Source organism: Astatotilapia calliptera, chromosome 15, assembly GCF_900246225.1.
Source record: "Astatotilapia calliptera chromosome 15, fAstCal1.2, whole genome shotgun sequence".
NCBI classification, from domain to species: domain Eukaryota; kingdom Metazoa; phylum Chordata; class Actinopteri; order Cichliformes; family Cichlidae; genus Astatotilapia; species Astatotilapia calliptera.
The window spans coordinates 8,583,649-8,601,085 of record NC_039316.1 but is presented as its reverse complement, the minus strand read 5'-3'; the positions used below and the strand labels follow the sequence as shown (position 1 = coordinate 8,601,085).

At 41.8% G+C, this 17,437-nt stretch overlaps 1 protein-coding gene across 1 annotated transcript in view; it reads left to right on the top strand.

Annotated features, from left to right (window-relative positions):
* The window catches only part of LOC113037556 (protein tyrosine phosphatase non-receptor type 14), a 45,071-nt gene extending 27,733 nt beyond the window's left edge, over nt 1-17,338 (top strand). The window contains exons 4-20 of the mRNA XM_026194791.1: nt 2,068-2,165; nt 3,562-3,629; nt 4,025-4,095; nt 4,201-4,288; nt 4,376-4,464; nt 4,575-4,662; nt 4,860-4,942; nt 5,182-5,242; nt 6,772-6,850; nt 7,805-8,274; nt 8,366-9,637; nt 10,933-11,073; nt 12,058-12,276; nt 15,321-15,449; nt 15,670-15,904; nt 16,017-16,180; nt 16,456-17,338. Coding sequence (XP_026050576.1) covers nt 2,068-2,165; nt 3,562-3,629; nt 4,025-4,095; nt 4,201-4,288; nt 4,376-4,464; nt 4,575-4,662; nt 4,860-4,942; nt 5,182-5,242; nt 6,772-6,850; nt 7,805-8,274; nt 8,366-9,637; nt 10,933-11,073; nt 12,058-12,276; nt 15,321-15,449; nt 15,670-15,904; nt 16,017-16,180; nt 16,456-16,584 — 3,484 coding nt within the window. The 3' untranslated portion in view covers nt 16,585-17,338. The remainder of the gene's footprint in view (nt 1-2,067; nt 2,166-3,561; nt 3,630-4,024; nt 4,096-4,200; nt 4,289-4,375; nt 4,465-4,574; nt 4,663-4,859; nt 4,943-5,181; nt 5,243-6,771; nt 6,851-7,804; nt 8,275-8,365; nt 9,638-10,932; nt 11,074-12,057; nt 12,277-15,320; nt 15,450-15,669; nt 15,905-16,016; nt 16,181-16,455) is intronic.
* Nucleotides 17,339-17,437: the final 99 nt, after the last annotated feature.

Genomic DNA, 17,437 nt, shown 5'->3' with positions numbered 1-17,437 from the left:
TGTGTGTGTGTGTGTGTGTGCACATCAGAAAAGGTGTCTCACAGCTTACACTCGGTCTGTGGTCGCCATGGCAGCCAACAGGAAACGGCGTGTGAGTTTTTATGCGGCTGAGCCTGGTCACCCTGACAGTTCTCTCTTTCCTCTTGTGTGGCCACTCCATTCTTCAAAAGACAAACATCCAGCTGGACCACGACTAAAAGTGGACAAAAGGAGCACAGAAACTTTAGGAGCTTGGTGTATTTCAGCCTCTCGGTTTTGGGACTTTTACCACATTTTGTGAACGCAATCTGAGCTGTGTCATCATATCAGCTTACGCTTGGCAAAGCTACCACTGCCTAAAACCACGGTGAAATGACTCCCAGTTTGCCTCACATTTGCACTGCAATTATAATGGTCCACTTTTGTCAAGCTTATGTTGCTCCTGCTGAAGATTAAACCCCGAGTTAGTTGCGTCAGCCCCGTGTAACATGCCTTTTATAAAATCATATTGTGCAGCCCCATTGGCATACATTTGGCATTCCACTCAAGTCAAAAATGACTCACTGCTGTTTCAAATAGAGGTGATTCACTCATTCCTCACTTCAGCAACAGGCTTACTGATATTGTTTTGAGCAGCTAATGCTGTTGCCAATACTTTCTTGACACATACTTTCAGTTGCACAGACCAGAAGCAGAGGAATACATCTCTGTGGTGTCTCAGCAGATGTTGGCCATCTTTCAGTTGCTAATGTGCAGAGCCTTGAGCACAGCTCCTCTTACTTTCTTTGGACAAATGTGTCAAACTGGAACCCATCATGTTTTCCAACTCAATTTTATATAAGTGGTGTTTGGAGACACTGTGGCTTATATGAAAAAAAAAGGGTTTTTGAAAGCGAACAACAGTGCCAATGCTGCCACCCACTTAGTCAGTGTTTTGTGCAGTTTGGCTATAAAATGCATACAGATGCAGTCTGATTTTAAAAAGTTATGGTCTGTATGCTTTCTAGCAACTCTGCAAGGCTTTGAGCTAAAAGCAAGCATGCTTACTTTTTAGCAGGTATGGCAGTTTTACCGTGCTTACAGTCAGTTTGCTAATTACCATAAAATAACATGGGGTCACTCCCAGTTTAGAAATCTGTGAGAAAAAGATCATAATTTTCACTTGGTCTGTGACCAGTATAATTTTTCCAAATGATTTTTATGGTCTCAATTTAGTTTTTCCTAGATTTAAAGCTTCCACATGAAGGTATTGAGCTCAAAAGTGACCACTCTTATTTTTTTTCCAAGGGCTCTAGAAGTGAATTTCCCATTCATTTGCTCCACTGATATTTCAGAAAATCCTTATGTTGGATTTTGCAGTCAAGTGACTGCCAATCATGTAAAGTTAACTTGTCTTCTATTTTGAACATGTGACTATGCAGCCAAGTGAATAAGCCTGCAGTCACACAGGCCTAGGCCTGATTGCTAGCAGAATACGGTGGTTGTTTATAGTTTGCATTAAAGACGTTGAGTTGTCTGCAAACACTTCCCAACTACTTTCCAAGTGATAGCAAAATAGGGAAATGTGCAGCACACAGCAGAAATGGAGACTTTCAAATCAAAAGTTGCGCATTTTGATATGTGTTGGGTACAGTGCTGAAACACAGCTTTTATTTTGAAGTTTAACATGCTCCGTTTTCCGGTTTGCATTGCTACGATCATGTACAGACCTTTTTCCCCGACTGCAATCAGTGTTCAGGTGGTTTCTCGACCTGATGTTCGCAGGTTTAAAGATTCCCATGGTAACAGCGCCTTTGATGTTGCTGTTTCAGTTTAGCTTTATGTGTCGAGTTTTGTCAACGATCGCATATGTAACAAAACTGACATTATATAGTCGTGTGGTTTCAATAGGAGTACATACCATTTTGTATTTAGCTTAAAGTAAGTCTACTTTGGATGGTTACAACATAATGGCTCATTATTAAAATCCCTATGGAGATAAATAAATCATAAATCAATGCAAATTAAAAATTTTACTTAACACGGTCTAGGTATCTTTTTATCCCTGTTGTGTGTTTTTTTACCTTCCTTTCCTGTTTTTTTCTGTAGGTATCAGTATTACCTGCAGGTAAAGAAGGAGGTGTTGGATGGACGTCTACAGTGCTCTGTAGAGCAGGGGATCAGGCTCGCTGGCCTGGCAGTACAAGGTAAGACTACACGAACAAGTCTCCCAATGAGAGACAGACAGCAAGTGAGAGTGAGCACAAACTCACACTTTCTCAGGTCATCTTGACTTCACTACCTTGTATGGCTGCATACCGCAGGGAGAACCCAGTCCACTTGAGTTCCTATGGTATCAGTCCTAACACATGCACATACACACACACCCACCCTCGCTCCATCCTTTCAGTTCCTGGGTGCTGTCTGTGTCCCAGGGGAATGTAAACAGACAGCTTGCTTATCAGCTGCTCCAAGGTTAGCTGTAGCAGCATCAGGAAGGCTCTTATCTGTCGGGAGGTGAGGATCCTGTGCTAGACCTCCTTTTGCCCGGCAAACAGCAGAAAGCTTTTAGGTACTTAGTACAAGCAATATCAGGAGAACTGTACATGTTATAGAGATTGTGCAGGTGGTTTTGTTTCTGTTATGTAGATATTTGTTTTTGTTATCTTTAATAGTATTGCACAGTACACAAGTTCAGAAATATTTCCATCTAATAAAACAAGAAACACTCAGAGACACTTTACGACTCAATGGACATGTCCACGGCCTGAAGAGCACATTTGCTGCAGGTAGCTTCATGTGATTTCCCCTGGGTAACCATGACAACAGCATGACAAAGCATCTACATGGATGAAACCTGCATTGCTTTGACCATTGTGGATGCAGTTGAGTTGAGATGACAGTTGAGCTAAAACAGACTTTTTTCTAATGTTAAGCATTTGCTTTTCTAGTCTTGAGGAGTAATTTTGCAAAGCGAGCTAGCAGAATATAATAGGTATTTGGACAAATGAAATTGCCTTAGTTTTAACTGGAAAGTCTGTATTCATCCCGACTTTTTGTCCTATTGGGTTAGCACCTTCATAACATAAATTTATTTTATTTTTAAATCAGTAGTTTTTTTCTTATTAGGGAAACTGTATAGATCGAAGAGAAAGGCCAACCAGGATACCCATTGAGAACCCACGCAAGAAGCATTGCAGGATGAACACAGTGAGTCCATATTGGACTGTACCGATTCCTTTTTTCTACTCTACTTGACCACTCAGAACTGAGAATTGGCACGTTCTGATTAATGCATCAGTTCAGTATCTTGCCCAAGGATACTGAGCCAGTGCTAGGGATCAAACCACCATCCTCCCTATTAGTAGATGACCTGTTCTCCTCCCTCTGTTACAAGTTCCCAGCTGACCTGCGAACCCAGAACCTTCTCGCTGTGAGGTGGCGCTAACCCTTGCACCATCATGCCACCTCAATTGAACAATATCAAACACAATAACAAACTCACAGTCAGTTTATAGTGTAAAGGCTGCGCATTACAGTGTAAAAATGAAATTCATTGTTTTTGTGTAAATAAATGTGAACATCTGTGTTTGTAATTTTTAGCTGACTTTGGAGACTTCACTCAATTCCTGTCTCAGGACTTCCTCAGGGAGTACGTGCTTTTCCCAGTGGTGAGTCCTCGAGCCTTTACCGTTCAAATACTAGCAGTGTTTGTGTGTGTGTGTGAGAGAGAGAGGCAGAGAAAGTCTGTGTTTGTGTGTTTTTCTGTGTATGTGCTGCCTGAAGGCACACATTCCTGTGACATCTGTGTACCTCCTCCCTCTGCATACCTGACTGACAGGCAAAAAGCAAAAAGAATAAAGAAGAATTTGAGTTGGAGGATGGGATGAATTAATATGAACTGATTACCAAATAGAAACAAAATATTAAATTATGGAGCATTATTTTTTTTTTTTTTAAACATTCCCAACAATATGATGTTCACTTGAACCTATAGTCATAGGTTGCTTTTCCACAGCTTTCTTCTGCATTGCTCTTATTTGCTGAATAATGTATTTTCTCTCAGAACTGGCGTAATGGAGAAGAGGCGCTAGAAGAGTGGACCCAGAAAGTTGCTGAGGAGCACAAGAGTCACTGGTACTGTTAGCTACTTTGTATACTGTATGCACATATATGCATGTATCACCAAGACAAAGTAAAATAGAAACAATAAGATTCTTGGTACCATTCTGTGATTTCCAGTCGAATGCAGGCCGCTGAAGCAGAAGTACTGTACATCAAGGAGGTAGAAAAACTGGATGGGTTTGGCCAGGAGAGCTTTCCAGCTAAGGTAGATACATTACATCACCCTCAACCTCTCAATCAGTATCCTTTGAGAGATTTTAAATGAGTTCTTGTGTAATACTTTCTTCCACAGGACAACTATACCAATGACATATTCATCGGTGTGTCTTTCATTGGAGTGTTTGTTAAACACAGAAATGGCAGATCCATCATGCTCCACAAGTGAGTTTCTCCTTTCAAAAAAGAAAGAAAGAATTGTCATAATTTCCTGTACTCATGAGGAATCGTTGTTCCTTTTTTAAAACATTTGTTTGCATCTGTGTGTTATAAAGGTGGAAGGACATTGGTACCATTGCACACAACAAGTCAGCCATCACAGTGGAGATAACGAGCAGAGACGACACCATCGTCTTTCACATGGTGAGTGTTGTGTCTGCAGACACAGAGGTTTATAGTGGGTGGTTAAACATGCAGGAAAAGTATGCGTCCACAAAATACCTGCAGAGGGACAAACGAACTGGGGAGAGTTGATTCTTGACTTCACAGAAATACTCATTTTCTGTTCACCTTAAATTTTCGGTGTTATTATTAATTTTTTTCTCTGTTTGTGTCTGCAGGAGGATATGGAAATGGCCAAGTACATCGCCCGCCTTTTCACAGCCAGACACAAATTCTACAAACAGAACAAGATATGTGCAGAGTGAGTTTCAAGGCCACACAGAGAGGCCAGCTGAAGGCCATTAAAACACTAAGATATCAATTGTCTGTCATTTATTTTTTTAATGGGTATTTCAACAACCTGTTGAAGGTTATACAAAAAAACCCCAACAAAACATATGCTATAAAAGACTGTGTAGCATTCACTGAGCTTATAGTACATGACCTGGGTGCATTTAATAAAATACTAATTTGTCACATAATGTGTCTGTTTCTTTGTAGGCCCACTCACTCACCTGCACCAATGAGGAGGAGACCCACCTGGACTCATCGCCTGTCTCTGGTATGTTGACAAGCATTTGTATGTTTTGAAGTGATTTGATACAGCTATTTAATATTGCCTCTGGTCAATATAAAAGGGACGAGAATGGAGGACAGAGGGGGAACACAGAAACGTCCACAATTAGCAACCTGATCCGCTCTCCCACTCAGGGAAGCTCTTAATCGTCCAGAATACAGACATACAGACTAATAGTGCCTTCCACTCCAAAACTTTAACTCTTTACCCTCTGAAAGCCTATTAGGAGTAACTCTGAGATGTTTCTGTCATATTCAGGTCCAGAGCAAAATGAATGGGTTTGTATCACAGGTTTATGAGAGTGATCTATGCCTATGCAGCTACCCTCGAAACTGTTGCATTGGTCATCAAACCACTGAGGTGTCAAAGCCCATCAATTAAGGGTACTAGGGTGGTCATTTAATGTCATCTTCATGAGGAAAGAGTTTAAGGGGAAAAAGAGAACACTGTGACACCATCAGAACAAATACTTGTGTAAATACTTGTGTACAAATGTGTACATTTCCACAATAAGTTGCCACCAGGTAGATTCCAATACTGGAAAGCATTCTACACAATAGCAAAACCACTTAGAAACATACTATATATATATGTGAAAAGGCTGTATATGAAATATCACACAAAAGAAGCATGTAATCCCCCAAAACAAAACAAAAAACAGCTTAGGAGTAGTTTCTAATTCCAGCCTTCAGGGCTTTCTGTATGTAGTGCATGAATCCAATGTGAAATGATACCTCTTCTTAAAAGAGACGTCGATCGAAAGATTGTTGCTATAAAGGGAATACTACTGGATTCATGCACTACAAACAGAAAGCCCTGAAGGCTCAAATGAAGAACTACTGTTAAGTTCATAGCGCATGTCTGCTACTTTTGGCATGGTTTTCTATGCAGATGTTTTTCATCATGCAGTTAGAGCTCTGCTTTCTGATTGTTGGAAATTGGAATTTCACACTGATTTTTATTGTGATTGTTGTTTGTCTTATATTGTGCTGATGGCAGTTTATTACTGAAACATGCATCTTTTTGCCCTTTAATAAATATAAAGAAGCATTTTTTTGAGAGTTCTGGCGTTTTCCTTCTATTCTATAAGCTCTTAATTGTGCCATGGAGCCTTGGTTTTAGCATGCGTTGGTGGTGTGGTGGGTGTTGTTGGAAAGTTAGAAAGGGTGTTGCTTGCTCTGATTTCCGGTGCGACAGCGAAGGCTGTGATTTCTGCGTCTCCCTCCCTGCTAGCCAGACAATGGTGAGGCTAAATGTGGCACAATAGATGTTCAGTCAGACCACTGGAGTGCTCAGATGACTGTCTGGAGTACCGCAAACTTTGTCCAATGACAGATGCGCAGCACTAGCTTCAATCTGGCTTGGTCACAGTCAGCCATTGTGATTGATGTGTTAAGACAGAGAAGTAAAGTGATGGTTTCATGTGTGATGTAAAGAAACTGAAATATCACTTTGAGGATCAGGAGATCTTACAATGTCACACTTTATAACCGTTTTACAATTTCTTCATTTAGCCACGGCCACAGTCCTGTAACTTCCAGTCAGTGCATTCCCAGTTTGGAGACCATTATCAAGACACACAGAGCTCTCAAGGTAGGTGTTACTGTTTTAGAGTGGCTTTCCTCCCCCTGCTTTAACCACAGTGTGATTTAAGATTTTTGCCTCCCTGACAATAACTCAAAACAACAGTCCTCCTAATTGTGTCTTTCCCATCAGGCGTGTGACTCACAGCCCATTCGCATTTTAACAGTCTCCCAGCCAATTAGAGCCCAACGTTTGGGGTGCAGAGCAGTGACCTCATTTATGCTTCACTCTTTCATTGACGTGTTCACACACTCAGCCTGCCTTATAATCCGAAGAACTTCACTCATGTCAGCTTGACAATAAAAAGCGAGCGAGTGGAAAAACATTCTGGGTGTGCTACTGCGTGTGGGCGTGGGATCGGTCTCGAGTGTGACCTCAGGCATCATACTCCGATTGTGCGGACAGAGATTATGCTTGTCTTCCTTCTCCTTGTGAACATGGGATAGTTTCACACGGGAGAGCGCTCTGCTCAGCGGGAAGGAATAACATGACATATTTTTCTGTGGTGGTTGGTGCAGCTGTGAAACCAACAAAACAGCAGTGATCATTTTTCCCACCTTCGGGATGCCACAAAGGGTGTTTATTTCAGCTTGTTTATAACAGCTTAGACAGTTAAACTGCAAGACTGGAAAACCCCCAGTACCACCTTCACCATACCACTGGCAAGATTACAGGAACATTTGGTCTCCCTTCATTTTTTTCTTTAAATTTGTCAATGTTCCTTTTTGATTTTCTTTCTTTCAAGCTCCAACACGGTTCATTGTGCAAAGCGTGTGTTCTTTTAAGTTTTTATATGAAATACTGAGGTACCAAGTATTTGAACAGTCATAGAACTTCAAAGATCAATAAAATCTTTGTTTGATTAAGTTTAGCTTTAGTGCACAAATTGCTTAAAAATGTTTGCAGCTCAGATTTTCTTGTGATCCTCTTTACACATTTTTCCATGCCTCCTTTGCTGTGCAGACAGTATCTTCCACGATGACCCGTATTACAAGTCAGAGAGCAGCCTGGATCGCTGTACAGTGGACTTTACCTACCGAAACGGTAACGTGCCAAACGGAAGCATGTACAGCAGCCCCAGCCTGAGCTCCCTCAATCGTTCCCAGAATTTTGTCCCACCCTCGCCCATGTCCTCCAACCTCAGCATCCCTGGCAGTGAGCTCATGCGGCCTGACTACATCCCCAGCCACCGTCACAGTGCCATCATTGCACCATCCTATCGGCCCACGCCTGAGTACGATGCTGTCATGCGGCAGAAGCGGTGCATGCTCCCTGCTCACCATGACCTTCACAGCCAGTCGCTACGCAGTCTCAACATCAGCAATGCCTGTGCCTACAGGCAGCCTGAGCCTCTAGTGTACAGCCAGCCAGAGATGCGAGAGAGGGGCCCTTATCATGGTGTGGCACCCAGCCCTGCTCCGTATACACCACAGGTAAGGGTTAGGATGCTCTGAGATTATTATTTAATTAATTGTAATTAGCTTCCTAGTTCAATGCATCTGTTTGTGACTGTTCATCTTGCAGATCACATATAGTAAGCCGGTGTCCCATGGCCCTCATCAGGGAGGACCAGCCAACAGCCAGGGTCCATGCCATTCACCCCATGTTAACGAAAGTGGAGGCAGCAGCAGCGGTGGAGGTGGAGGAAGCTCCATCTCCCATACAGTCAGCACACCCGAGCTGGCAAATACCAAACAACAGGGGAACAACATTGGAAACTATGCAGCTACAGCCAACATGCTGAGGAACCACATGTCGCGGCCCCCTCCACCTTACCCTTCCAGCTCTTTTCGCCCAGCCACCAGCACGCCAGACCTAGCGAGCCATCGGCATCGCATTGGCGGCAGTAGTCCAGAACTGGTTACCCGCATGGTGCAGCTGTCAGTCAAAACCTTCCAGCCCGACAGCTCAGCTGTGGTGCACCAGTCCCTGCAGGAGGTCAGTGAACCATTAACTGCAGCTGCTAAGCACCGGTCCACGCTGGGCAAGAGACACAGCATGGAGGTTATAAGCAGCATGAGAGGAGCGATGGAAGGCCTTATGATGAAAGGAATGAATGCTCCTCTTCATCGGCGGAATACTCTGAGAGAACCTGTGATGCCATCTCAGCCTCAGTCCATTCCACAGCCCCAGCCTCAAAACTCTCAGTCACAACCTCAGCCGCAACCTCAGCCTCCACCTCAGCAGCCAAAAGAGTTGCCCATGAAGCCTGCCAAGAATGCACCCGAGGCAGTGACTTATCAGCACCAAAAGACTCTTTCTAATGCTACCATGCTCATACACAGCAGTGAAAGTGAAGAAGAGGAAGAGGAAGAAGAGGAGCGGCCTGAACTGGACGTTCAAATTCCAGGTCTCAACGAGAACATTAGCATCAGTGCACAGCTCCAGGCTGCTCTGGCCAAACTTCCCAATAAACCCCCTCCAGAATATCCGGGCCCTCCTAGACCTGCAAGCAATGCTCAAGCTCGCACCCACACTCACAATCACAACAACACCCACCACACCAACCATAATCAAGGACCACAGGGCAACCAGGGACCAGTGGACCAAGGCCATGGCTGCGCCTTAAAGACTGGACAGAGCCAGGGTGTTAGTGGGCCTGGGGGTGGTGGTGGTGGGACACTGACCCGGGGGGATCAGAGTGTTGTGAATGGAGCAGTTTTAGGTCCATCCATTTCAGAACCAGACTTGACCAGTGTTAAGGAGAGGGTGAGGAAGGAGCCGGTCAAAGAGAGGCCAGTATCAGAGATGTTTTCCTTGGAAGACAGCATAGTGGAGAGGGAAATCGCTCAAAGGGTAAGATACTCACTCATTCTACATCTTCACAGCCGTTCCCTCAAATTTTAGAACTAACACATTTCTACATTTTAACACAGTGTAACGATGTTTTTACGTAAAGCAATGTAATGCATTTATTACTTAATATTACAATATAACACATTTACTCAATAATACAATTTAACACATTTTTACTTAAATATAATAATACCATGCAAAACATTTTCTGTTTAATAATACTTTTTTTTAACTTAATAATACAATGCAACATATGATGTTAAATTTTATCTATGTTTATAACATTCACAATTTTTTTCTATTACCTTTCCATATGGAATAAAAATGTTTAGCATGAAATTATTAAATATAATGTCAGTGCCTGACACCTCTGAAGCCATTGTACTGGTATAGTTTTAAATATTACAGTCTGTTGTCTGCTCACTAGTTTCAAAGCTCCTGATTAGCAGTAATCTGGAGTTCAGCACCTAAAAGGGCAGCACTGGACTCTGAATTCCCCGAGGCAGCTAAAAGCCTTACTAAGCCTTCCGATTATTCTTCGAGTTGGGTGTTTTTGTGTCGGTGGGCCTTCTGTTAATATGCAAACATCTGACCCAGCACCAGTCCAGTCATAAATAATTGCCTCCTAGAGATAAACCTGTCTGTCTGTGATTGCAGGTGTGTGTGATTTTAGCCAATAAAACTTAAAGAATGTTTTCTTCTCACTGCTGTCCAAAGCTGCTAAAGCCCTTTTATGCCAGCTGCTTTATCTTATGCATAGAGGGTACCCCTTATGACCCCCAAGCTGTTGTTTTGACTGCCCCATGGGGGATCAAGAAGGTGGAAAGGGGAAGGGCGGCGCTGTCCTGGAGGTTTAATAGCATCAGAGATTAGGAGAGGTAATCCTTCGAGGAAGGAGACGGTGCAATGTGGGTCAGTGTTTGGAAGCGAGAAAGAGAGTCAGGATGACAGAGGGTGTGTTGTAATCAAACAGAAGCTGAAGAGGTAGGTGGGAATAAACAAAGATGAAACAATTAATAACATGTAAGAAGGACAAACGAGGATGAAGGCAACCAGATGGATAAGAACTCTTTCTTAATAGGCTTTGTGTAGTGGGCTTCCTGTTTCTCACCTTTGGACTTATTACAAGGGGATTGGTACGGGCAGTTTATGCACATGCACGGGAAATTCTCCCCACCCACTACTGCTCATGCACATCTGCGTGAACACTGTACTTGTGCAATGGCAGGTCAGTCAGTCTTGCAAACCTGCTGGTGCCTGTAAGCATGACAACAGGATTTTTCTCTCTCTTGAAGACGCTGGAGAGACAGAAGATGTCTGTGGACTCCATGAAGAGGCCGCTGATGATGGCCGCACTCAACGGGCTCTACGTCGCCCGGATGCCTGTCCCCGAGAGTCCAGGGGAGGAAGGCGCCAAGGCGGCTACTGATGAAAGGGTAGGATGCTTGCTTTTTGTACAACATATACATTATTATGGTTAAAGTTTAAGGGTTTCATGACTGTAACTTTGTATTATTCTGTATATTTTGTAACATATAGTAAAAAAGTCCTGCTAATTTACAGACAACCTTTAAAAAATATGCTGCTGGGAATTCATTTTACTCATCTGTTTTGTTGCTACTTTATTACTACATTTACTTTACCCAAAACCTTTGGGATTTACTGACATGTATGTAATTGGAAACTTATCATATTAAAGATAGAAAAGGCTTTTTAAGCTCTTAAAAAAAAATCACAATTACTAAAACGAGTATTTAAAGAACTGATATCAAGAATAACATACCAGAGTTGATGTTCAGGATTAGGTCTTATTTAAGCTTATTTAAACCGAATAATCATAAAAGCTTTAAATCTCCCCAAAAAGTTTGTTTGGTCATCGTCACACCAAAACTCACAGTCTCTATTAATCACATCATTTTAATGAATTCCACTGCCCAAGTAGATCCCCAGTGTGTTTGGCTCCCTTTTGAGCGTGGAGGTGTGAATCCCAGTCTTTGTCCCAACTGTTGCTAAGCTAATGGGGGCAAACCCTAAGTGGGCTGTGGAACGTGTGGCACGGTAGTGCTTATCGCCTCTGGGCCTGCTGGTATGTTAAGAATGTGACCTGAGAGAGAGCGAGCCAGACAGAGAAAGAGAGACAGAAAGAGATTCTGGCCTCTCAGACATGACTGGCCTAATAAACACCACTGCTGCTGCGTATTCGGCTCTTTCCTGACTATATTGATTCAGTATGAATACTTGTGAGCATCATGAGGAGACTGAGGAGAATTTAAAAACGTGAGTGTTATACGATAACAGTGTTGGATTCGAATGCCTTTGTCGGGGTGTGATGTAAATGAATGAGTGCCTTTTTGGGGACTGAAAGAGAGACTTCTGAATAATAAACACCCTCTACTTTTTCTCTCCCTCTCTCTCTCTAGTGTAAGACCTTGGAGTTGAAGCTAGAAGAAGAGCGGGTCTTTACAGAGTATGAGCAGGTGCCCAAGAAGAGGGCAGACTGTATTCTCACAACAGCAACTCTGCCCGAAAATGCAGAGCGCAACCGTTTCCGTGATGTTGTTCCTTATGAGGAGAATCGAGTTGAGCTTGTACCCAACAAGGAGAACAACACAGGCTACATAAATGCCTCGCATATCAAGGTATACACAGCCATGCTTATCTGTGTGTGATCCAGGCTTTTGCAGTACTGTTTAAAAGTCTTGAGTTTCCCTTCATTTCCTTTTCTGTAGTCTTCAATAATACTTCTCCATGTTCCTTAATGGATAGTCAGAGGTCTTTTGTTGCCCCTGACTTTCAGTCCAGTTCTTGTGTAACTGGACATACCTCAGGTTTTTCTTACTGTTTAGGCTTCCTTAAGAATGGTGTTTCCTCATTTTTTTTTTTAAGGTCACACTACACATTACACCAAGATAGCCAAAGTATTTGGCTAAGAGGTTTTTGGGAACCACCTTCCTGTTGAGAAATTACTCAAACGGAAACAGAAAATATGTGTCAAACTGAAACTGTGGAAGTTATCTTTGTCATATTTCATAGATTCAAATATATATCTGTATCTATACATATCTATATATCTGTATCTATACGTATCTATATACATATTTTGTTTCTTTTTTTTATATACACACAAAAAAGAACAAAAAAGATGAGTAATCATGACTCCATGACTCATGCACAGTGCTGAGTTTGACAGATTTAATGCCTTCTGTGTCTGCCCATTAAATTTGTGCATTTTTAAGAGTGATGTCCAAAGAAAAGCTCAATCCAAACTTAAGAAGCTAAACTCATCAATCAAGATATCTTTATCCAAACCAAAATCCGAAGCACATGTTTTTCATTGGACAGCGATGATAAGAGATATTACCCCAACTAATGTAGCTGTGGCTTTCTTCGGGTGGCTCAAATAATGTCAGCTCTGCAACTGTGACTTGATTGCTGGTTGGTTTCAATTTAAGAAGAAATACTTGAGTAATAAAATATATCACAAGTTGTTTTACAATACTTAGGTTTATCTACATGACTCTTAAACAGAATAGCTGTCTCAAAGTGCTTTGCAACACCCACATCATACAGCCTAAATGAAAACAGAGTATAAGGTTGATGCTTTCAGTTTTGTTCTAGTCTTTGTTGCAGTCATTGCTAAGCAGGGAATGGCTCGGAGGAAAGGATGAAAGGCAGCTATTGAAGGCTGTTTGTGCCTTTAAGCTCCCAGAGCTTGTGGAATTCCCAAAGAATGTTGTCCAAACTCCAAAACCCTCTTAAACAACCTGAGTCGCTCTCACTGGCTCTTTATTCATGTTTAGTTGCAAACAGCATGTGTATGCAAGCTTGTGCATACGCGTGTGTCTGCATGCCATGTGTACGTTGTGCACCAAAGCAGCACTGAGTCGCTGCCTACCACAGTGTAACCCTCTTACTCCCCTGTCATTTAAGGTGGTTGCCGCAGAACAAAAAGACCTTGTTTATTCCCCATCCGTCTCTTAATACAGTGTTTATAGTCACGAGGTGGCCTGAGAAATCAGCTGAGACATGCCCTTTATGTAATAGTACTGAAGTTTCTGTGGTCGGAGTGAGCTAAAGATTGGACGTATTTAAGTGTTATTTGTGGTCTTGTGGTTATCAGGAAGGGGAAATGGAAGAAAACTAGAGATAAGGAGTTAATAGAGTTATAAATGAAAGAAAAGCGATCCCGCTGTGGATAAAAGTAACAGGTGTTTACACTGCCCTCCAGTGGTTGTGAATATTATAGATGTCTGTAGGTGAGCTGAACTTCTGTGAGGAGGCAGCACTATTTTTTATTTATAGTTTATATACAGTCATTGACTTTAATACATTGGTTTCTGTCAGTTCTGTTCTGCCCTGTAAGACAGACTTTAAACCTGACCTGGACTCCTTTTAGCTTGCCATTTACTCTGAGCAATCGCATCAGTCTGCCATTAATCATTTACGATAAACTGCGTTAGCTGTTTATCAATGAGTACCGTCTTTTCAGCCATTAGCTTTCATCAGTTATTTTTACTTCCACTGTTCTATTAATCGACCTTTATTCTATTTAGCAGCTGATTATTATCAGTCTAACATTTTCAACAGTTAAACTTTACTTATACTCAGCAATTTTAAACGCTGGCTGTACTTTTATAAATAAATAGTTTTCACTAGACTCTATACAGTTCTGTGATATTCTAGGTACATCTCATGATTCAGTAGCTTGTAGAACGAATGTAATGATTTTCTGTATGGTTTTAATTAGTTGCTCAGATTGTTGTGGAGGAATTTAAGTCCACTCTTTTTTTTATAATGCTGCTTCAGTTCATTCAGGGTTGTGTGCATTCATTTATTCACAGTTCTTTGAAGGTCTTACTGCAGCACTTTAGTCGGTTTGAGTCTGGACTTTTGGCCATTGGAGCGCCTTGATTCTTTCCTTTTTCAGCCATTCGATTGTAGATTTGCTGCTTTGGCTTTTTGTCACATTTGACCCAGTTTTTGGCCAAGCTTTAGCTGTCGGACAGACTTCAGATTTGACTCTAGAATACTTCTTTTCGTGTGGCTGCAAAATAAACCCAAATCATCACCTCTCCTCCACCGTGCTTGACAGTGGGCAGTGGTGTTTGTGCTGGAGGTGTTGCTGCATTATGGCCAAACATCTCCACTGTGGTCTCATCTGTCCAACTTTGCAAACCTAAGCCATGCTTCCATATTATATTTTTTAGAGAGATGAGGGTCTCTCCTATCATTCCTTCCAAACAAGCCATACTTATTCAGTCTTTTTCTAATTGTACTGTTGTGAAGTTTAACATTAAAGGCCTTAGTTAGCATGTTAAGAGTCTGAGATGTAGCTCTTGGACTTGATGATCATTTAATCAAATGCATTTGATCAGCAGCACCTGGCTGCAACTTTCCAATTTTTAATCTTACTGAAGCAGTGTTGGTGTGCTTAGTTTTTTACATGACTGTATGTTGAATATCTAAACTGCCAGTCATTTACTTTTAGCTACCTGTCAATGTTTCCATTTACCCCATGCTACTTGCAGACATTGTTCATTACTAGACCTGCTCCTGTGTTTGTTTTCTTTCATTTGGCTTAATTTCTTGATAAACAAAAAAGCGTTTGTTTGTATATTTGAGGCTGATTGCATATGCACTGCATATTGTAATATCCACTAATTGATTCTGCATGTCTTCCCAGGTCATGATCAGAGGGGAGGCATGGCACTACATTGCTACCCAGGGTCCACTAGCCAACACCTGTGCTGACTTCTGGCAGATGGTCTGGGAGCAGGGGGTCAACGTTATCGCCATGGTTACTGCCGAGGAGGTACACTGACACACACATACACACAGATGTGGATTTTTTTTTAAGCTTCCTGTCTGTGAGAGAAATGACACTGTGGTGAGTTTGTGTCACTGTGACTTTAGGTTTATTTCTAAGGGCCAGGACTCGTTGTTGACATCTAATTTGCCTCATCTGCTTCTTTTCTTCATTCCCATCACCCACGAATCACTTCTCATCTGGCGCTTGTCGTCCTTTCATCTAGGAGGGCGGCAGGTCCAAGAGTCATCGCTATTGGCCTAAACTGGGCTCCAAACACAACTCAGCCACTCACGGCAAGTTCAAGGTGACCACCAAATTTCGCACGGACTCAGGGTGCTACGCCACTACGGGGCTGAAGGTTAAACACCTGCTGTCTGGCCAGGAGAGGACGGTCTGGCATCTGCAATACACAGACTGGCCTGAGCAGGGCTGTCCTGAATATGTACTGGGATTTCTCTGTAAGTACGGCCGCCCCGTCATTTATTAAAAATATGCTTTATCAGATATGTGTAAGGACAGAGCCAGCATAAAGACTAAACATGACATCAATGTGACTTTTCTTATCTGAAGCATATCTGGAGGAGATCCAGTCTGTGAGGAGACACACTAACTCTATGCTGGACACCTCAAAGAGCCTCAATCCACCTGTGGTGGTGCACTGTAGCGCCGGTGTAGGTCGAACTGGAGTGGTCATCCTAACTGAGCTCATGATCAGGTGTTTGGAGCACAATGAGGTGTGTGGATGATTTCCTTAAGGGGCTGCAAATTTAAAATTTAGTGAAGGTATAGAACATTTTTAGAGTCCCTGACTTTCTTTGACAGTCGCAGGATACATGCATCCCTTAGAAGCATGTTTTTAACTTGGTAAATTAGGATATTTTACATGCAAGATATACATAATCCCACTTTTATCTAATTTTATTCCTACATAAAGTTACACCTCAATCAAAAACATTTGACCGGCTCTCACTGTTGTCCTTTTCTTTCTTTTTTCTTCTCTCCCCTTCAGCCCGTGGAGGTTCCCACAATGCTATCAGAGCTGAGGCAGCAGAGGATGCTAATGGTACAGACCATATCCCAGTATAAGTTTGTCCACCAGGTTCTTATCCAGTTTCTCAAGAACTCCCGCCTTATTTGAACCCGAGCACCTATCGGCTGCTCCGGAGTACTTAAAGTCAGCATGAGGACAGTACAACAAACACAGTATACTGGTAGCTGGAGGGAAGGAAGAACAGAGATTCGTGTTTTCTGTGTGGCACTTCATCTGTATGTAAATTCTAACCCAAAACTCACCTCAAGGGAGGAACGGATCTGGTGGGCTTGTATAGAAACTGACAGCCATTTCTCCTAATCGGTGTATTTCAAATTTTGTTCCTTCTCCCCCTTTGATCTTGGACTTTTTGTGTGAAACATGCATATTCCTTCAGGTTTTTTCAGCTTCAGGTTTCTTAAGAAGTATCTAGAGAAATTAAATCTCAGTTTCAATTAGGAGATATCGCACCACTGGTACATTTCTCATTTAGCCATCATTAGAAATGGCATTATGCTGCATGAACAGTAGGTGGCAGCAGTATTATTGCTATACTCTGAAAGAGTTTGCCAAACAAAAGTATTCTTAAATCGCTGTTCTAAAATGATCCTATTCCTGTATTGATTTAATACAGCAAGTATTTACTTCAAATTTGTAAGAAATTTTTTATTTATTTCTATAAAGGCTGTGGTCACCTTTGCCATGGCAACCATGTTGATCTTTTGAACTCTTTTTAAGTTTTTGGAAAAACTCCAATGTGTCTTTGTGAGGAGGCATTTCAATTAAGTTCCTTTCAGGCAGACAAACAAAGTACACTTTAGCAATTCTTTATCATCTAAAGAATTTTATATATATATATGTGTGTGTGTGTATATATATATATATATATATATATATATATATATATATATATATATATATATATATATATATATATATATATATATATATATATGTATCA